Source organism: Neovison vison, chromosome 10, assembly GCF_020171115.1.
Source record: "Neovison vison isolate M4711 chromosome 10, ASM_NN_V1, whole genome shotgun sequence".
Lineage (NCBI taxonomy): Eukaryota > Metazoa > Chordata > Mammalia > Carnivora > Mustelidae > Neogale > Neogale vison.
In genome coordinates this window covers 74,507,679-74,528,712 of record NC_058100.1, presented here as the reverse complement: position 1 = coordinate 74,528,712, position 21,034 = coordinate 74,507,679, and the positions used below count along the sequence as shown (strand labels likewise).

At 51.1% G+C, this 21,034-nt stretch overlaps 2 protein-coding genes and 1 pseudogene across 2 annotated transcripts; 2 read left to right on the top strand and 1 right to left on the bottom strand.

The window, feature by feature from the left end:
• The first annotated feature begins 264 nt into the window (after positions 1 to 264).
• AVPR1B (arginine vasopressin receptor 1B) lies at positions 265 to 5,412 on the top strand. The gene is made up of 2 exons (XM_044266353.1): positions 265 to 1,204; positions 5,093 to 5,412. The coding sequence occupies exons 1-2, from the start codon at positions 265 to 267 to the stop codon at positions 5,410 to 5,412; spliced, it is 1,260 nt and encodes a 419-aa protein (XP_044122288.1).
• Positions 5,413 to 11,609: 6,197 nt separating this feature from the next.
• Positions 11,610 to 16,021, bottom strand: RHEX (regulator of hemoglobinization and erythroid cell expansion). Its single transcript, XM_044266352.1, has 5 exons — positions 15,807 to 16,021; positions 15,497 to 15,597; positions 14,243 to 14,380; positions 12,896 to 12,966; positions 11,610 to 12,354 (listed from the first exon to the last, which is right to left on the bottom strand). The coding sequence occupies exons 1-5, from the start codon at positions 15,815 to 15,817 to the stop codon at positions 12,154 to 12,156; spliced, it is 522 nt and encodes a 173-aa protein (XP_044122287.1). The 5' UTR covers positions 15,818 to 16,021; the 3' UTR covers positions 11,610 to 12,153.
• A 4,710-nt stretch (positions 16,022 to 20,731) lies between these two features.
• LOC122918903 lies at positions 20,732 to 20,808 on the top strand (annotated as a pseudogene).
• The last annotated feature ends 226 nt before the right edge of the window (positions 20,809 to 21,034 follow it).

Here is a 21,034-nt window from a genome sequence, read left to right as displayed (position 1 = left end):
CGTCTCCCTCCCTGAGCCCTCTTGCCCTTTGCTCCTAAGCTTCCCCCCATTGTGTGATCAGCATCTTCTCCTTCCTTATCTCTTTCTCCCTCCCTGTCTCTATTTCTCCCTATTTTCGCCTTCTCCCTGTCATTCCCCCTTCTCCTTTCTCTCCCACGAAACCTTCCCCTTCCCACTCCATTTCACCCATCAAACCCCTCTACTTGCCCCCACACTGTCCACCCCTCTCTCTCCCCCTCCCCATCCCTCCCAGCAAAGTCAACCATGGATTCTGGGCCTGCCTGGGCTGCCAACCCCACTCCCCGGGGCACCTTGTCTGCCCCCAATGCCACCACACCCTGGCTGGGCCGGGATGAGGAGCTGGCCAAGGCGGAGATCGGAGTCCTGGCCACCGTCCTGGTGCTGGCGACAGGGGGCAATCTGACCGTGCTGCTGACCCTGGGACAGCGAAGCCGCAAGCGCTCCCGCATGCACCTGTTTGTTCTGCACCTGGCCCTGACCGACCTGGGCGTGGCGCTCTTCCAGGTGCTGCCCCAGCTGCTGTGGGACATCACCTACCGCTTCCAGGGCCCCGACCTCCTCTGCCGGACCGTCAAGTACCTGCAGGTGCTCAGCATGTTTGCCTCCACCTACATGCTGCTGGCCATGACGCTGGACCGCTACCTGGCGGTTTGTCACCCGCTGCGCAGCCTCCAGCAGCCCAGCCAGTCCGCCTACCCGCTCATCGCCGCCCCCTGGCTGCTGGCTGCTGTCCTCAGCCTGCCTCAAGTCTTCATCTTTTCTCTGCGAGAGGTGATCCAGGGCACCGGGGTGCTGGACTGCTGGGCGCACTTCCGCGTCCCTTGGGGGCCTCGCGTCTACATCACCTGGAACACCCTGGCCATCTTTGTCCTGCCCGTGGCCATGCTCACGGCCTGCTACAGCCTCATCTACCATGAGATCTGTAAGAACCTCAAAGTCAAGACACAGGCCCGGAAGGTGGAAGGAAGGGGCTGGAGGACGTGGGACAGGACCTCACCTTCTGGCCCAGCTGTGGCCACACGGGGGCTGCCATCCCGAGTCAGCAGCATCAACACCATCTCCAGGGCCAAGATCCAAACCGTGAAAATGACTTTTGTCATTGTGCTGGCGTACATCGCCTGCTGGGCACCCTTCTTCAGCGTCCAGATGTGGTCCGTGTGGGACAAGAATGCCCCTGATGAAGGCAAGTGTATGTTGGTGGGGGAGGGGGAGTGGAAAAGAACAGGGAAGGGAGAACGGCAGGCTTAGGACAGGGTTCTCAAGCTTCCCAGGGCCTGGCCGGTAACAGATGAGCGAAGGAATTAGGAAAGGCGGTGCCCTTTCAGCGCAAAGGGGCAGCTAAAACTCCCATCCAGCCCTCGGATGTCTGTGAATATCTTTTTTTTTTTTTTTGAAGATTTTATTCATTTATTTGACAGACAGAGATCACAAGTAGGCAGAGAGGCTGGCAGAGAGAGAGGAGGAAGCAGGCCCCCCACTGAGCAGAGAGCCCGATGCGGGGCTCGATCCCAGGACCCTGGGATCATGACCTGAGCTGAAGGCAGAGGCTTTAACCCACTGAGCCACCCAGGTGCCCCTGTGAATATCTTTTATGTTAAATTTCCATAGTTTAAACTTTGGGAACCTATTTAAACATTTAAAAATATTACATGGTCTTAGCAAAATCTGACTGTTGGCAGATTTGGCCAACCAAGTACCTTCAGTTTCACAGATGAACATTAGAATCATAGAATCACTGGGTTGAAATTTTCAAATTGTCCGGGATGACGATGGGCGACCTCGGCCGAGAGCTGTGTCTCTTAGAACTCTCCCCTCCTGAGCCTGGGCATGACTTTGAACTCCTTCTCAACAACCGCTTCCAATTAATTATCCTGTTGGCACATGACAACCCTGAAATTTAAGTTCAACCCTTTCATTTTGCTAAATGGCAGAGAGGCTCAGAGGGGAAAGGTGACTTGCCCAGGACACAGGACCCCCCCAGGACATAGCCATGGGGTAGAAAAGTGAAAAGTTGAAAGTAGGCCTGCTATCCCCTTGTGTCTTTTTTCCCTCACCTCCTGCTCTGCTCATCATCCTGGATCTGGACATGGTGAGCAGCGAGGACTTCTTCCTACATGAAAAACAAAATGGGATCCTGGGATCCTTCATGAAGATCATGTTCTGGTGGGCACAAAGGAGGCCTTGCTACTGTCATTTTTCTGGCGTGAGGTCGAGGGAAACCTCCTGAGCTTTAGACACTGCAGGACAGTCCAACCTTCTGAGGATGAGTGTGTACTCTGGGAGGTAGGGCTGTGTGTGGGCAGCTTAAATGTCGAAGACAGTGTTCAAAGACATCCCTTCCTGCTCCCCTAAGAAGAGTGGGATGTGGGGACAAGAGCAAGTTAACTCGTCTGTGTGTTTATGAATGGGGGTGTCTGGGTTCTATGCAGTGCGAGTCATGTGCATGGCCCGAGATGTATAATGGGTGCATATGTAACCCCCGGAGGGAGGTCATAAGCACAGGTTCTTCCAGAAGCTTCCTGAGAGTTTGCTGACCAGCAGACCCAGGCTACCAATTCCTACCAGCTCCCAGGGAGTGGATCCCCATTGCGGTGTGCTTTTGTTTCTAATATCATTTTGCTCATCTTAGGACACACTCAAGACAAATACTTTGTTTTTCTGGAGAGACTAAATAAGGGCCAGACTGTCCATGAATTGAACACAAGCCCGCAAGAGAAGTGTGAAAACAACACCAACCATTACGGTCCCACTTTGTCCCCTCTGTTGGACATCCCTCCGGACAGGAGGCTATTTGCAAATTACCCTTTAAGCAATGAATGCATTGATTCTAACCGACCATAGGAAATCCACCCACCCCCGCTCTAGTCAAGCACAGAGTAGAAGAAAGAAGAATAGTGCCAAGCACATTTGGTCCTCGGTGCTTACCGGAGGCCTTCTCTGCTTTATGTCTGAGTAACCTGAGACTCAGGGAGGTGAAACAACTCATCCATAGTGCCGCTGCTCGTAAGACATGGTGCCGGGACCCGAACCAAGGTCATTATGGTCCAAGCATTAGCCAAGACCTGACTTGACTTCCAACAATTCAGCTTAGCCAATGGCAGTGTGTGGGGGGGTGCAGTGGAGAGTCATTTGTCCCTTCATCGAGGAACCTCCCAGAAGATGGAGACCCTGCCACCCTGTTGGTGTGGGCTTCCCTCTTGCCCCCCCCATGTCACTATCCCTGAGCCTGCCCCCTCAGTATGTCCCTACACGCCTCACCTGCCTAGTGACTTAACCACTAACCCAGAGTTGCTCTGAGCAGGGAGGGCAGGAACAGTGTGTTACCTTACAAGGCAACGTGCTCTCTCTGGAAACTAGAAACCCTTTGAGGCCCTTCTAGTTGAGCTGAGATCCGTCATTACTTTAAACATACTTTCCAGGACACCCAGTTCCTTTCCATAGCATTCCGGCTTCCTGGCCTCCTGTCCGTGAGTCTCTGGTTGGAGCCCGTCTGCTTGCCCTTGCTCTGCCCCCGACTGTCTGCTGAGGTCCTGCCGGGAAGCAGTCCGGGTCAGTCTGGGTCTGCCCTCTAGGCCTGAGTGGTGGACATTCTGCAGACCCTGGCACTCGCACCCCATTTCCAGCCCCTGCACTGGGCCTCGCTCTGAGGGGGCCCGGTCAAACAGATGTTTCCCAGGTGAAGGCACTCGTGGAAACCCTCAGTCCCTGTCCTCAAAGAGGGCGGGGATAGGGTAAACACCACCCCCTTAGCCAAAGCAACTTCCCACATCTTCCGCAGCTTCTAGTGTTGTGAGCCGGGGAGCAGGCCCGAATGTAGGAAAAATGAAGGAGGCTCCGTTCGTTGTTGGTCCCTCCTGCACGTCTAGGTGCTCCCTGCTGCCCCTGACTCTCTGCCCTACATGGGTCAATCCAGGCCCAGGTGCCTTTAGCTTCTCACCATTGTGCTTTACGTCTTCACCCCAGCGTCCTGACCCCGCACCTTCCCTTTGCTGGGGCCATACTCCGGAACACAGCTACGGGCCAGGTGCCCAAGGAACCGGAGTCTCTGAAGGTCTCATCGTGCTTTACAGAGTAGGTAGTTGAGTTTTGCCTTTGAGTTTGTTGGCTGAAACTGCACAAGAGTGCAGGATGGCTGCCTTGGAGTCAGTGGGGCCGGCTTCACGTCTGTGCCACAACCCCTAAGATTCCGTAGAGCTTTGACCTTGCTTTCAGTGATTCCATAGCCTCTGCAGAAGGTTCCTCAGTGTGCAACCTGTGCCACGGTCAGGACGTAGGGCAACCCGCAGGTGGTCAGAGCCCCTCCCGGAAGCCATCCCACTGGCCTGTGGGGCTCCATGTGGTCATCAGAAAGAATTTCGTGTCTGGGAGAGATCTTACCAGTCTGCACGCTCCCATTTTGACTTTCCAAGAGAGAAATGAGTTTTTCCCTGTAGGACGGTGCATTCCTTGTGTATAATCCCTGAGGATACGAGCAAGTATTCATCTGGAACGGGATGCTTGGGGGCCCCGTTCCTAGCAGCTGCCCCTCCACTGCAGTCAGAGATGAGGCCGTGGGACCTGCACGGCGGCCCATGGGGTTGATTGCCCTCCCAGGCCCCCAGCAGAGGCCTGGCACCGTCAGGACTCCCATGCCCTACTCCTGAATGGCAGGATGAACAGCGCTGCACCCATATCTTCGACATAAATGAGAACGTGGGTCAAAGGGGCCTGAACTTGCTCTAAAATCAGAGTTATTTTCCATTAAGGGAGGCAAGTTCTGGGTTTTGGAACAATGACACCGCCTCCTGTTTGGACCAGTCCTGTTCCTGACTCTGTGTGTGCCTCAAAAGTCAACCTTCGAGCAAATCTTAGCTCATACTCTTACCCTGTAGCCAGATGAGATCCAGTGACATCCGCCTCTGGAGCCGGAGTCCCAACTCCAAGTCCCGCTGTGCTCCTTTCTGCTTCTAGAACCCGAGGGAGTCCTTTCTCCCCTCTGGGAACTCAGTTCTGTGCAGTGGGGGCTTGGAATGTCTCCCAGGTCCCACCCAGCTTGGTAATTCTCAGGCTTCCTGTGCTTCTCCTTCTGCAGATTCAACCAATGTGGCCTTCACCATCTCCATGCTCCTGGGCAACCTGAGCAGCTGTTGCAACCCCTGGGTCTACATGGGTTTCAACAGCCACCTGCGACCGCGCCCCCTTCGCCGCCTGGCCTGCTGCGGGGGATCCCGGCCCCAGCCTTGCCCGCAGCTCTCCAGCGACAGCCCCTCGGGCCGCCACACCACGCTGCTGACCTGCTCCAGCGGCCTGCCCACCCTCACGCTCAGCCCCAGGCTCCGTGGGGGCCCTGGGTCCCGGAAGGGCTCAGTGCAGGTGCATGGCAAAGCCTCCAGTGAGACCATCGCCTTTTAGGGAACCGTCGCCCGTGGGGCTAGCGAGGATCTCTGTCTGTGTCAGCACTGGCTGTTAAAGCTAGGAGGGCCCAAGTTGGAGTTAGGGGGAGCCCACTTTGAGGCAGGGTCAGGGGACCAGAATGGCTGCCCTACCCTTGGTGTTACTGGTGCCTCTGGTATGCGGGCGGACCCTCGTTTGCTCCCAGTCTCACACCTTGGGAATCGGGGAGAGTCAAAGCTTCTGCGTCCCTGACCCTGCGCATTCACAGCGTGCCTGGGAACCCACCCATGTGGTCCACGTGGTGCCCCAGGTCTCAGGCAGGCCTAGGATGGCAAGGGGGTCCAATAGGGGGCAAGGACTCTGGCTGGTCTCCCGCCTTGACCGTCTGTCCCCTTCCTACCCTGAAGAGCATACTTGGTGCAAACAGGAGTGGGGAGAAGTGAAAACCCCGGAGAAGGGTCCTATTTCTCTACCCAGATCCTGGATTTGTTTGTTTTCTATGGGGAGGCTTCTTTCAGGAAGGAAACCAAAGAGGAGGATGGGTACGGCAGGTGCACCAGCTTTGCCCGCTGTGCCGGTCTGTCTGCTGAAGGGGGATGGGGGACTTACTGCAGCACCTGTAGCTAGGAAAAATCCATGGATGCTAGTGTTTGTCTCCCCACGCCCCATCATTCACCTTTATAGGATGGGTGCCAGGGCAAAGCAGACCCTCAGGGGTGGGGCACGCTGGGAGAGAGCAGGTGAGAGAGGGAGGAAAGACAATAAAAATGAGCCCAGTAAGAGAGTGGACGAAGTTTCTCTGAGGCAGCATGGCTTGCTGGCTCTCCTTCCTCCCCCAACGGACCCACACCGCGCCTTCCTCTGGGACACCCAGAGGAGACATCCTTACAGAAAGTCCAGCTGGATCTACGCTCTGGATTTCCTTGAGGCTTTTCACAGCTTTACTGCGAGCCATGCCTGCCGTGATGAAGTCAGGAGGCCAGGGTTTGAGACTCAGCTCTGCCTTCAGGTGCCTGTGTGTCCCCGGGCCGGTCCCCTCCCTTCTCTGGGCCTCTGTCTTCTCACCCGTTAGGAAAGAGATGATCAACTTGCATCATCATGTGCCTTCATCTTTTCCATCTCTACCCTGTAATGACTTTGCAAGACTGGGCATGGGGCTACAGTAGAGCCTTTTCTAACCAACAGGCTCTACAAGAAGAATTGCTGGATTTTCGTGACAATGACATTTATACCCTTGGACTCAATTCTGGTGACTGTGGGTCCTGCCGTGGCCATGCTGTCTACTTTTGCTCTCAGTTCTGTGATGTTGAAACTAGGAGCGGCAGCCAAGCACGTGGACTCTGGGGCTTTGCCCTGTTCCTCATTATCTCCAGTGGGACTGAGACCCTGGGGTGACTTCCCTTCCCAAATTTCGGTTCTAATCTAAGAGATGGCCGTGGTGATGGAAAGAGCATCAGATGGAAAGTCTGAAGAACCGTGTCTCGGTTCTGCCACCACTGATGGCCACCGTGGGGTGAATGCTGGTTAATCCTTCATCTCTGTTATGAGGGTCAAATAGGACTGTGGGTGTAAAAGTGTTTGGTAGACCCAGGAGCTCTCTGCTAGAGGACAGAAATGCTGATGCAATGAAAAGCTCCTGAGAACAGCCCCAGCGACCAGGTTCACTGCCCTCTATTCCTAGGGAACTGCAGGAAATGGCTGTAACTTTGAGCTTTAAGAGGTCTCTCAGCTCTGAGAAGCTTCCTTCGGCTTCCTTAAAAAGACCCTGAACTGAGTGTTGTAAGTGAGCTAAGTGTCCCTAGCCTTCAGTCCTAAACAACTAGGCAGTGGGACCTAGACCCTAAAGGGACCAAGGCTCAAGGCAGAGGTGAGGGCCCACAGTCTCTCTTCACCACGTTCTGTCGCCCATGTCAGTCCCTGACACCCAAACTCTTCTTCCTTGTCCAGCTGTCCTGGTAGAGCTGGGCTTAGGAGCCTCCCGCACCAGCAAGTGCGGCAGAAGTTTCTCCTGCCTGTGTGTGTAAGCCAGCCCCCTCTTCACACCACAGGTCCGGTCCCTCATGCCCAAGTCAGTACCGGGTAAACCGTTGCTCATTGTGATGACTGGGAGGTAGGAGGGACACCAGCTTTGTACTCCAAAAGACCTGGGTTCAAGTCCTGTTCTTGTCCCTCTTCTATCCGTATGATCTTGGGCAGGTCCTCAAATCTCTCTGAGCCACGGGTTCCATATCAACTGGAAACAACAATGCCTACCTTTCGGGGTGTGGGGAAGGGTGGGCTGTAAGACAGTAGACCGTAGAACACTCTACAGGGGAGATAATGATGGCACGGCTCCAGATTGCTCCTGGTGAGTAACCTCCTATGGGAAGCATGAAAGAGGGTCTCTGTCGTCTGGGGTTAGTCTCACTTTGACAGCAAACCCCAAGAGAGATGGAACCATGCTGTCTCTGGGCTGGGCACTTTGGTGAAGTGTTTATGCCATCCTGTGGACTCTGGAGTACAGTGCTCAGTCCCAGAGAACCTGCATGGGAGCAGAGGGGTAAGGGGTGGTCAGGGCAGAGAATGGCAAGAGGGAATTGGTTGATTGAAGGTTTCTCAGAATGTTTTTTTATAGGCCAGTGAGTTTCCGGATGCCCAGGTCTGTGTTTTGTAAGTAAATGGATCTTTGGTTTATCAAGGGGCTCTAGACTCAGCGCAGGCTGCAGTAGCTTGCTCCTGGGTCAGGAATCTGGAGATGGGGTTACAATTGGCCCATGAAGCTCCATAACCAGGATGTTTCGTGTTTGTTTCCTAGGAGAGGGGAAAATGGGATATTCAAGCTGAAATAAGATTTGCTCCCCTTGAGTCGGTGGCGATGGGGAAGAGAGTTTCAGGGGCTGGGGAGAGATCTTCACCCACTTAAGAGGAAAACAAGAGTGTCCTGGGATTTGCCCTGTGGGTCACAAGGTGGCAGTATGGAGCTGAAAGTGCATCCGAAGCTGACCCGACCCACAGGGAAGCCTGCCTCTAGGCTCTCACACCCGCTACCTTTCCCTACAAGTTCTGGAGTTTTGTCTCCTCCATTTCACCCAGTTCTCCGGAGATAACCTGGACACATGCTTCTCTCTGTCGAGCTCATGGAGGATGTATTTGTCAAGAAAGCACAAAGAAGGGCACCTGGGTGGCTCAGTTGGTTAAGCGACTGCCTTTGGCTCAGGGCATGATCCTGGAGTCCTGGGATCGAGTCTGACATCGAGGTCGACATTGGGCTCCCTGCTCAGCCAGAATTCTGCTTCTCCCGCTGACCTCTCTCCTTTCATGCTCTCTCTCTTAAATAAATAAGTAAATAAATAAATAAATAAATAAAATCTTCTAAACAACAACAACAAAAAGAAAGGATGAAGAACAAGGGCAAGGGGAGGGACTGAGTGTAGAGACTGTTGCCTGAAAAGATGAGTGTTTGAGAGAGCGAATGGGACCTCAAAAACACAGAGGAACTGAAGTTATTATAATGTGCTCAGTTTAGAGGCTGGGGCTTGGGGTAGGAGCCCCCTGGGCCCAGAAATGCATCCTGATCTCAGGAGCAAAAAGCCCACTGATGGTGGGCACAAAACACCTCCTCACTCTAGTGGGTCTTGTTGGCCAGGAACACAGCATTGCTCATGAAGTTCAGCTGTGGTCGTAGTGGGCATTAGGATGCTAGCTCCGTTAGACCAAGACTCCGTTGACGACAGGTCACGTTAATTCTGTTCCACTAGAGAGTCCCAGTTCATAACTGGTATGTCGTCAACCACTCGTTGCCAGTAGCAGATCAGTTTCTCTGTATCTTGTAAGATAAAGTTGAAGATAAAGTTGAAGAGATTTTTAATTCTGTCCACATTCACGGGGAATCCAGAGTGGGGCGGCACAGTCGTTCTTGGATGTCCCGATGCTAGTGTATGACATGGGAGAAAGTGACTTCGTTTTGCTGAACACTGAGCTCCTCAAAAGGTGATTACTCATACAGGCGACCGTTCGTACACATTTACACAGCTGACCTTCCAAGTTCACGGGGATAAAAAGGACACTGTATTTCCAGCAACATGGTTAGCAATAACTTGTGGGTCACTTCACATTGTTAGCTGGCCTCAGCCATCAGCTTGTTGGCCCAAACTCCTTAGGATGGGAAATCAGCCCTCCTCTTCCCTTATCAGGGCATCTGAGAAATCATCTGCACCATCAATGGGCACCAACCTCTGTTAGTCACTGGGCAGTCTCATGTTCCACCCTAGTTAGAGACAGGACCCTCCGAGAATGGACCAGCAATGGGGGCGGGGGCTAATTAACCTCCAGGATATATTTATTTGCTACAAGTATCATACCTTGGAAGCCAGTCATAACAGAGCTCCTTATAGACCTTAATCAGATGGTTAGTGGCATTCAGGTCTCTGTGCTCGCCGACATCAGCTCCCCGCTCCAGGGGGCCCTGGTGCAGACTCCTGTGGTTCAGGACGGGTCAGTTCCTGGAGCATTTATGGAGAGCCTGCGCTGGGCAGGCCTGCTCCCTTTCCTTCTGCCTCTTCTCCCTTCAATTGACTTTTCAGCCTTCATTCTAAACTGAGGTCAGAAGTCACCCTTCTCTGGGATATTTTCGCTGACGATATCTGATCTCAACATTCCATACCCAATCTGCCCAAACATTTATAAGGTCTGTTTTCATTGCTCTGTGTTCATTTCCTTCTGTCACATGTTTGGTACAAGCTCTTGCCTGTCTCCACAGCTGGGTCTAAGTGCCTTGACCTCACCCACCCAGATGTTCAAGTGTTCTTTTAATGTGTGGTTCTCTGGATTCCGGGGCCCTTCCAGAATCCTGCAGAGAGGAGGCCCTCTATCTGCACAATTTCATTTGTCCCCTCTCCTGGTGTGGGACCTGTCTCCGCGGTGGGCCTGCCCAGCCTCCCTTGGGTGTATGATAACTCATCTGAACCTCTTCAGCACACCCTTAAATTCTCTTTTTATTTTTCTTTTTTAAAAAGAGATCAATAAGAAGTGGAGTTTCAGTTCTAGATACAAAGACAGTGTTGCTGGTGGTGACGTTGTTGGTGTTTCTTCCTCATTCTGCCCCTCTGATCAATAAAAATTCTTTTTCCCACTAAGAAAAGCGCTCTAAGCAGATGTCTTCGTCCATTCCGGTTACCATAACAAAATGCCACAAACTGGGGGGCTTATAAAGAACAGAACTTTCTTTCTTTCAGCTTTGGAGGCTGGCAGTCCAAAATCAGGGTATCAGCGAGGCAGAGTGAGGACCGTCTTCTGGGTGGAAGCCGTCAGGTGGGTTGTATTCTCACAAAGCAAAAGGAGCTAAGGAGTTCTGCGGGGTCTTTTTTGACAAAAGCACTAATTGCATCCAGGAGAGCACCACCCTCCCCATCTAATCGCACCCAGAGGCCTCACCCTTAATGCCACCACCGTGGGGGTTAGGATTTCGACATAGGAATATAAGGGGCACAGACATCCGAATTGGAGCGGGAGAGGAACCACAATGAGAGCCAAGAGGTGGAGGGATGTATGAACAGGCAGAACTGCACAGCCCCAGAAACGCAAACCAGAACCCCGTCTTCAGATCATCTTGGGGATGAGGAGCCTGGGAAGATGAAAGCTACCCACTGCTCTCCGTACCAGGACGCAAAGGGTCGTTTGCAGCCAGCAGGTGGAGCACAGGTAACGATAGAGTCCTCTCGAAGTCCTGCATGCCCCTCCTCTGGGGTTTGTGAATTTGGCTAGGGGAGGTCCTGGAGCGTCCACTGTTTGAGATGTTTAGCTGTTGTGAGCAAAAAAAAATTTTTTCACTTCGTGGCTTAATTGCCTGTTGGAAAAAGCATATTGTATGTGTATCTCATCATCAGTTTTAGAACATGTTAGGTAAATTCTCTGAGGTTTTGTAGAAGGGTAACTACAAATGATGACGAATTTTATCCTCCTTTCCAACAGGGATAGTCCTTATTTTTGTTGACTCTTCTGTTTCACCAATGAGAACTTCTAGGGCAGTGTCAGAGGAAGGAAATGACAGGCTTGTGGACCTCTTTACTCCATTCATGACTCAGTCAAACTGTGTCTAGGACCTTACCCATAAATACCACGGCATTGGCTGATTTGAGACAAGCTGGGCTTCATGCAGTTAAGAAAGTGCCTCTTTATTCCTCATTGTTTTAATACAAACAAACAACAAACCAGAAAAGAAGATTGCACTTTATTGGGTTGAATTGGGGGAGATTTTTTGTCCCCTGGAATCACAGATTGGGCTGCTAGTTGGTATTTACCAGGGCCCTGTCAGCTTTCGTTCCTAAGAAACGGGGAATTCAAAGGTGGAATGATGGGGAGCTTTCTAAATGACCTACTTTCAAGTGCTGAGGGCAGGGTAGCGTGACTCAGCAAGATGCAGCTCTGGAAGGGGCAGCTTGCCGGGTTGGGCAAGAGGAAACCAAGACCATTTTACTTAAAACTTTTAAGGAAGTTGCTTGTTGCCAAACAGTAAAGAGCTCCAAGAGTCATTTAATGGTAAGATTGCCAAACAGAACTCCACTACAGTTGATTAAAAAAATTTTTTTTCACACTTTTCTATGGAGAAAGACGTTCCTGCTTTCTCTACTGATATCTCCCCCTCGTTCCTACTGATCGTGGAAGTTCTTCCTGATAGTTGATCTGGTTCTTTCTTGCTGAGTGAGCTAAAAAAAAAGTCATTCCCCTGCAAGGTGAGTGCGAGAATTTCTGGAGAACAGCACCCCCTTAAAGACCTAGACCTCACAGGGCCACCTGCGTGTACTCCACCGGCTCAGAGTCAGCGGGCTTCGCAAAAGTCCAGAAATTGGGTTTGTGGCTTTTTGGATTGACGTTCACATAATCTGTGGTTTCCTTGATGTTCTCATAGTCCAGGGAAGATTCACTTTTTAGTCCTTTGGTGGCGGAAAAGACCACTTGTGCGTAATTCATATTCTTCGTGGCCTTAGAGGGGAGAAAAAGCAGAGGCATGGGGGTCAAGATTCCTACCAGGGTCAGAGGAGTGGAGAACCCCAGGACAGAACTCTCACTCAAGGAGGCTTGGCTCCCCAAACTCAAGCTGGAAGGGAAAGGCGCCTGGGTTGGAGAGCAGGGAAGGGGGAGATGGGGAGGGCTGCCCGCTGCTCGTGCCTCCTGTCTGTAGGGGATTCATGGGTTTAAGGAAAGATGTGGAGACTGAATCCCAGTGAGGTCAGGACTCAAAGGGGACTTTGGCTCAGTGACTGGGGTACTGGGAGGAGGAGGTGACCCATTGGCACTTGCCTTTTTACAACCCACTCAGAACCCCTTTTGTGTGGAAGATCTGCGTTGCCGTAAGCCTGCCCACCCCCCCCAACCCATCCCCTAAGGATGCTGTAAAGATTCAAGAAGCCTGCCTGCCATGCTCCCATCTCTGTAGCTGGGGCAGCCCGGGTGGTGCTAAGTCTTGTGCAACAAGGACCCTAATGGCCAAGGATGGGCTGGGCTTGCTGGGGGCGTCTGTTACCTGGCAGGTTGGAGACGAACTGCCTGAGCTGTTCGAGCTGTCAGAGCTACCGGAGGATGTGTTGCTGTCATCTAGGGAGAAATAGAAACTGTTCTTCCAGGGAGATCCAGGGGGTGTTAGGAGGGAATGGACACAATGGAAGGGAGAAGGAAACAAAGACAGGCAGAGCCAGCCTCGCAAAGCCAAGCGGGGAAGAGAAATACAGAGCCCCCCTAAAAGAGAAAAAAGGAACTGAAGAAAGGGGGAGGAGAAAGGGTCCCCCCAAATAGTCAGGAATGCGCCCAGGAGTCCTGGCACCACTGCTCTGTCCAGTTCCATCTAAAACCAGTAGCTGACACCCCAGGGCTGGGCTGTGTCGGGGGGGCAAGCAGAGACATGCGGACACAGCGCAGCCCCTGGCAAACAGCTCGGCCTCCGTGGTGACCTCACCGGCGCAGGCTTTGATCTAGACCCGCTGCTAGCTCTAAGCAGGTGACATCGCTCTTTGTGTCTGGTTTTGCTCCCCGTGAAGCAAGAGGGTTGGATGACACTTCCCAGGTCCCTGAGAGCCAAAGTGTCGGGGCGTCTCTGGCCAGGGCTCCAGTGAAGCTCTCCCGCCAGGGTCCCAGCGACAGCAGGGCCCCTCCCCTCCCCCAGAAACACTCCGTTCACATGAGTGCTCTCTTCTGGTCCCCACAGGCTCTTATCTCAGCGCCGGGGGGAAGCCTGACCACCAGATCCCTCCAACTGAAAAACTAAAATTAGATGGAGCCAATGCAAATCAGCCAAGCGATAAACCCTAAGAAACAGTGTGATCTCTGGGGAGTGAGTAGAGCGGAGCTGTGGTCTTGCTGTGGAAGCAGCCATTTCCACTGTGTGACGGTGGCCGGGTGCATCTCCCCAGCCCTGAGAGAAAGCAAGAGGGTGGAGTCCCTGTTGGTTCACTCGCCCCAGGGGAATGGGGATTTGAACCATCACCGAGACTCGTGTTTATTAAAACCCCCGGATCCCATGGCCAGAGGCGGTTGATATCTTGGCCGCCCCACTGACCGGTGCCATAGTATTACAGAGACAGAACAGAGACAGCCCCAAACCCCTTCTGCAGTGGCTCACACTGGACCAAACCCAGACCCACACAAACCCAGCAAGATGCGCCCCGTGTGATAGGAAGAGCAGCTTACTGCAAAAGGTAGGCTTGGCAAGGCCCTCCCTGAGGTGGGTGCAAGAAATCCTCCAGCTGGGGGTTGAGCAGATGGGGACAGAGCAGGGCCACTGTAGGGCGGCTCCCTGGGGGCCCAGACAGAGCAGAAGAAGCTTTAGGACAAGTTCGCTCCCTCCCACCCCCACTTCTTCCTCCCCATTACTCACGCTTATAACGCCTGTAATGGGGCTCAGACACAGACGTGCTGGGAGTCTCCTCCTTGGCAGCAAGTGGCTGATGGTGGGCAGGGCTGGGGTTCGGGGCCTGGAGGCTGGCCCCTTTCAGTAGCCGCTCACTCTCCTTGGCTAAAGAGGACAAGGCAAGGGTCAACAGTGGCTGCTCTCTAGGTCAATCAAGCACACAGTCTCTGAGCACTGCCCTCAACAGGGCAAAAACATTTGGAGGGACCTCTTCAAAGCTCAGGCCTCCATTCAAAACCCCGCAGCAGCCCTCACCTAGCTCAGAGTACAAGCTGAAGTCCCAGCCTCCAAGGACCTCCATGGCGTCACTGTTCCTCTCAGTTCCAGCCACCTTGGCCTTTCTGCTCCTGCTGTTCGCTACCAAACACCCATCTGCCTCAGGGCCTTTGCAGATGCATCTCGATCCCTCACTTCCAGAGATTTATACTCAAATGTCGGCATGTCAGTGTCAGTGATGCTGGCCATCATCCCTTTCCTATCTCCTGGCCTTGCTTCATCGTCTTCTTCCCTAGCATTCACCATAATCCAACATGCACGTGTATTACCTGTTTATCTGGTTTGTTGTCTGTTCCCCCCATGAATGCAAGTTATAGAAGGATGGGGAATTTTGTTTTGTTCCCTGTTGTGATGAATGAACGAATGGCTGGCTGGCTGGCTGGCTGGCTGGCTGGATGGATGGATGGAGGGATGGAGGGATGGAGGGATGGATGGATGGCTTGAAAAGCCTTTCATTATTTACTTCCTTTATTTCTTTATTTTAGACTGCCTTTATTTTACTTTCCCTAATTATAATGCCATCCCAGAACAGAACTTCTCTATTTTCCATCGAGAATCGCTTCAAGAATATAAGCCAGTCTCTTAGTCCAGTCATACCCAGAGCCATGTCTTTGCCATTGAGTCCTTCAGCGGTGATGAAGAAGATGAGTCAGACCCCGGCTGAATGTGCCCACCCCCGAGAGCACTGCAGGAGCTGGTCTCTGGGTAGAAGGTCTGGATAGTGGAAGGACTGTGGGCCGCCATCCCCAACCAGAAACAGGTCGGGTCAGAGTGGGGATTACCCAGTAAGGGGTGATATGGCCAGTGGATTCTCAAGTAGGTATTCCAGGGGTGTTCAGGGGCTTGTCTTGCTGGAGGCTTGGGGACGGTCCCTGCAAGTGGCTAGGAGGCTCGGGGACGGTCCCTGCAAGTGGCTAGGAGGGAAGGGAATGCTGAGTTACTTACCCATGTGCCTGCTGAACAGGTAGCCGATGGCCGCAAAGAGGCAGGCCTGTAGGATGAGGGACACCGCTGCAATCACTAAGCCGTGCCAGAGCTTCATGTCTCTGTTGGGACAGGAGAAGGGTCGGAGTCAGAGGCTGCAGAGATTCTCATAGAGCCACACACCCACCCCGGCCCCCAGCCAGAGACAGCCATCGGTTGATGCTGTGTGTCTCAGAGCCAGTGCCTTTGCCTCTCTGGCCAGCCAGGGAGGGTGGTGTGCATGCTCAGAAGTCAGCTACGCCTGTGAGTCTGATTGGAAAACCCCACTCACTCTGTCAGCATGATGGGCTTGCAGGGCGGCTGCGGGTCGCCAGTGAGGCTCGGGCTCTTCCAGGGGCAGAAGGAGGAGACGTGCGGGGCACCAGGCTGGGCACCTGGTCTGCACGCAGGGCACCCGCAGGACCGTCCAGGAGAAACGCAGGAGGCAAGGCGGCTGCTAGGACTCGGGGGCTCTACGCCCCAGTTCCCCTCAGGCAAACTCAGCTGCTCGGGAAGCCACTGGCTTTCCTCTCTCCAGATTGCAGTTTCTGAATATACAAAAGAAGGAATAACTAGTTGTTAGATATTTGTACCCAACAGCGGGTGGCGGGGTGGAGGTCGTGGGGCAGGCACTCGATGCCGGCCACAGTGCTGAGCCCCCTCCTACCTCTTTCACGCAGCCCAGGGCTGAGAGATTGTGAGACCCCCCTCTAACAACGAGCTTGTGGGATTCAGAGAGCAGAGGGACACGGCTGAGGTCAAGCAGCCAGTACGCGGCCAGGCCTAGCTTTGGGCTCTAAACTCAAGCCTACAAGTCCCACCACTGGTCCCGGCTCCCGGGGAGCCTGTTGCTGGAAGTGCCAAGGGTTCCACTCAAGCAAATGCAGCGAGAGGGAGTCATGGAAGAAACCCAAATCTTAAATACACACACATATGCACACACACTCACACGCACACCGGGTGTGGCTTCGTGGGGTTTTAGGACCAAGACTCTGGATGTATGCCCACGGATATGTGGATTTTAAAAAATCGGCATATGCATTTCATCAGCATTTTGTTGAATATGGCATTTACTCTAAGACAAAGGCAGGACAACTTCAAAACTTTTGAAAGGATACTTACTTACACTGTCCTGAGATGAGGGGCACAACCCCCGAGTTGTCCTGCTGTACACTGTAAACTTTTACAAGACTTTTACTGTCATTGAGATTTCCAAGGGCTAAGGGTGCTGTGGAAAGTCCTGAAAGCTTTTGTTTTAATTGTGGTTCTCACACAGGGGCTTTCTAAGATCAGAACTGGGACCAAGAGTCAAAAGAGAGAGAAGGCCGTGTTGGGCAGGAAGATGTGTGGGGTTTGCCACGAAGGCCTCTCCAGGGCTGTGGGTGTTGGCCAGTTGGAAGTTTCCAGAGAGAAAAATACCACCATCTTCTTTCACACAGTAATAAGCTAGTCCTTGGCCGTGACTTCACAAGATCAAATGTTGGAAACAACACATATCCAATTTATTCATCCTACGTCCTTAACCCACCCCGTTTCCTATATAATAAGTTCTAGCTACTTCTCCCGAAAGCACCTAATATTACCCTTTGCTTTTTAAGTTAAATGCAGTGGGTTGCCTTATGAGTATCATGCGCTGGTTAGAAGGGGTTCAGGGGAGTGGGAAGTAGATACAACCCAGATGGGCAGTTGAGAAAACACTCCGGGAAGTTCCCAAAGTCCATAGACAAGTGCGTAGAAAATCCAGTATCGCCCCCACCCTCTGCCCCCAGTGATCAGCAAACCCCAGAAAGAAAGCTCAGTTAAAAGTGACTTGTGCACAAAATAAAATTTACAGAGCTGGAAAAAAAAAACAAAACACACACACACACAAATGATGGAGATGAAGCAAAATGGGGGTTTTTCAGGAAAAGACAATGATCTTCAAGGGGTTGGGGCAACTTGATTTGAAAAAAGGCATAGATGAGAGTTTTAATGCCTTGCTCTTGACTTATTTTGGATAAGCCCTTTTAAAATTTTGACAGGTATTGATTTCTGAAGCCAATTCCAGTATTGATTTCCGGGGCAGCGGCAAAAGGGAGATTGGCCTTGGACAGAAGAGCTTTATTGAATCACAAAAGATGTGAACATCACAGGAAGGAGCTAGAAGCCAAGCCAGTGTGTCTGGGAAACCAACAGTGTTGTTCCAGTTTCAAAGGCGCTCTAGTGCTTTAGTATTGATTACCTCATCTTCAATGTCTCATTTGTCCTTAATCACAGAAATTATTCTCTTTCTTTCATCAGAGGGAATGGCCAGAAAGCCACTAAGGGCTGTGTTCCGAAACCACACTCGAATTTTAATTTTTTTTAAGGCTCCTTTCTCTCCTTATTTATTAAAAATTAAACAACCAACGGACATTTGTGATGGAATTTAAAATGCAAATAAGCAAAACATTTCACAAAATCACCCGCACTTTATTGTGTAACATTTTCTACATATTCTCATAACTATAGGTACTCTTTCTATGTGCACGTGTAAATACATGTGTACACGTATACAGTCTTTTTTAAACACGGCATCATACTGATCAGCAGCTTTTCTCATCACTGAATGTATCGTAAACATGTTTCCAGATCAGAAAAACCTCCATTACAAAGCTCCAAACTGGAGGCCCACAGACCAAATTTGGTGCCTCGGTGATTCTGCTTGATGAGGTTTTTTCAAGAGTTGGATTTGGAGGCCCTGATTGACCCCTGAAGCCATTTGAGTGTGCTACCCCTGAGTTTGATGGCTTCATTGTGAGTTACTACTATTCCTCTTTATCAGTATTTCTGAGCACTTTTTCTGAGATTTAGCTCCAACAGATCTTTCCTTGTTGTCTAGAACTCTTTTCTGCTGTGCTGGACATTTCGACATCCTAGGAGACCACCATCCTAATAGGTTAGTGGGACAACCAAAATGACTGAGAAAGACCCTACACATTTCCAAAAGCCCCACCCCGAGGCAGCAACTCTTGCCCCCAGTTGAGAATCACTGCATTAAGTCAGTGTTCCGTTGTTTTAAAACCGATAGCTTCTTTCGGCTCTTTATATTAAATTATAGTCCTCTACTTCCTTCCATCATTTTCATATATTACAAACATCTTACCAGCCAAATGACACGCTGTACCTGTGCGAGGATCAAGCCTAAAGTCCAACAGATGTTGGATAGAGTCCAAGTTCTCTTCCCTTCCAACTGGGAATTATTAAACTTCTCAGTACCTCAGCCTCTGTCCCTGTGAGATGGGGAGAATGACAGCCTCTGCCTCACCGAGTTCTTGTGAGGGCTCGGTGCGTTATGCAAAAGACTGGTCTACAATGCCAGGCATGGGGGAAGCCCTCAGTGATTACGGTTGGGCACTCTTGACAATTTAACTTGACTTTTAGACGTGACAGTGGTGGAAAAGCACACCCATTCAGTAGAAATCGTGCTTGGAATTTTGCATCTGGATCTGTTTGCGGGCTGGTCAGGCACGGTGCGGTACCCTGTCTGATGCTGGGCAGCTCCCAGTCAGCTGTGCCATCACAAGGGTCATCAACCGATACACTCACGACCCTTCCACACCCCCATACGCATTCTGTTGTTTGCTTTCAGTGCTGGGTTCAATAAGCTACATGAGATATCCAACACTTTATTATACAATAGGCTCTGTACCGGATGATCTTTGCCCAACCATAGTGTTCTGAGCTTGTTTAAGATGGGCTAGCGAAGCCATGTTTGGTAGGTCAGGTAGAGTAAATGCAGTTCAGGCTTCAAACGCTTTCAATTTGCAGTGGGATTATCGGGACCTAACCCCATTGTAAATGGAGGAAGATCTGAAACAATTCACCAAGATGGCGCCTAGAGTAGAGCTATTAGAATTGAGCCGGTCTATTTGAGGAAACTCAGGCACTCATGTTGAGTCTAGTTTGAAGATAAGAACTGGGACAGGATGAGGTACAAAAATGATGACAGATGTCATTATTTAAGTGGCTAATGGCCCCTAACCACAATGAACAGGTTGTTCCTTGGGGTCTAATTGCAGATTTGCTGATCAGACAGTGGGCAAAAGCATCTGCTCATTTGCACCTCCCCCCCCCACACATACCAAATAACCAGGAAATGAGCAAATTAGGGTAATTAGGTTGTGAAAAACAGTGCCTGGACCATGAGAGAGTTTGCCACCGGCTCATCCTATCATCAAGATTGGGACTATCTTGCCCTCTTTGACCTGCTGAGTTTTGACACATGAACCAACACTAACGCAGCATCCAGCCAAGGACCTGCCAAACACAGTCCAGAAGAGTGCTGGAAGCATTTCCTCTGTTCACTTCAGGCCTGCCTGGAAATCCCAAGACTTCTGGGTACACCTGGATCCCATCTTTCTGCTTCCCCTTTCTAATGATAGAGGAGCCTTTAGTTGGTACAACCCAGCATTGACGTGAAATAGTAAGGACACACTGCGTTCCTTCCTGACATGCTTTCTTTGGAGAGAGTCACTCTATGAAGAGTGGTTTAAAACAATAGCACAATAGATTTCTATGAAAACCACACAGATTGCAATAATCAATAATTGCTATCAATATAGTTAGGGCTTTATTGATTTTTTTTTTTTTTTTTTTTTTTTGACACAGAGAGAGAGAGTGAGCAGAAGCAGGGGAAGCAGCAGGCAGAGGGAGAGGAGGAAGCTGTGTCTCCACTGAGCTGAGCCCTATGCCCGGGGACTCAATCCCAGAATCCTGGGATCATGACCAGAGCAAAAGGCAGACACTTAACTGACTGACCCACCCAGGCATCCCTTAAAAAGACTTTTTCTGCAATCTTCATTAGCTTATTTTTAAAATTAAAATTTTGAGCCATAGCATAGCTGAATGGTGTGGAGAGAGAACAAAGCCAAAGAGATGAGAGCCGAGCTGCTTCTCCCAGCCCTGCCGCTCCCTCACTGTGGAGCTGAGACAAGTAGACGTCCTTTCTAGGCCCTGGCGAATGAACGGCCGGACACTCGAAAGTCCTCCTCGGGCTCTTTTGAGATCCAAGTATTCTGTTTTTTTAAAGACTGAAGTAAGGGGTGCCTGGTTAAGCGTCTGCCTTCAGCTCAGATCATGATTCCAGGGTTCTGGGATCGAGCCCCACATTAGCCTTCCTGCTCAGTGGGGAGCCTGCTTCTCACTTTGCCCGCCACGCCCCTCCCTTGTGTTCTATCTGTCAAATGAGTTAATGGAATCAGTGGCAGTATCGTAGCCAATGAGGTTTATCCGAGGCGCGATTATTGCTAATTGAAATCTTAAAAAAAAAAAAAAAAGACTGAACTAAGGAAGGAGGGAAGAGAAACAAATTTGGATGGAAATGGGATATTTTAAAAGAAAAAAATCTGTTTCCATTTTATAATATCATCCATTCTCCTCCACATTACTAGACTTTAATCCCCTAACTTAAAATGCACTTTGGAATAATCAAGAAAAGGAGGTAACATATATAAGCCAAACTCATAATGAATAAAGCCACAGAAACAGAGGAGATCAAAA

Coding starts and splice junctions, on each gene's coding strand:
- RHEX (XM_044266352.1), bottom strand. Junction 12,967..14,242: donor CCATTACAGGCGTTATAAGC/GTGAGTAATGGG, acceptor ATTTCTCCCTAG/ATGACAGCAACACATCCTCC. Junction 12,355..12,895: donor GTTCGTCTCCAACCTGCCAG/GTAACAGACGCC, acceptor CTCCCCTCTAAG/GCCACGAAGAATATGAATTA.
- AVPR1B (XM_044266353.1), top strand. CDS start 265: ATGGATTCTGGGCCTGCCTGGGCTGCCAACCCCACTCCCCGGGGCACC. Junction 1,205..5,092: donor CAAGAATGCCCCTGATGAAG/GCAAGTGTATGT, acceptor CTCCTTCTGCAG/ATTCAACCAATGTGGCCTTC.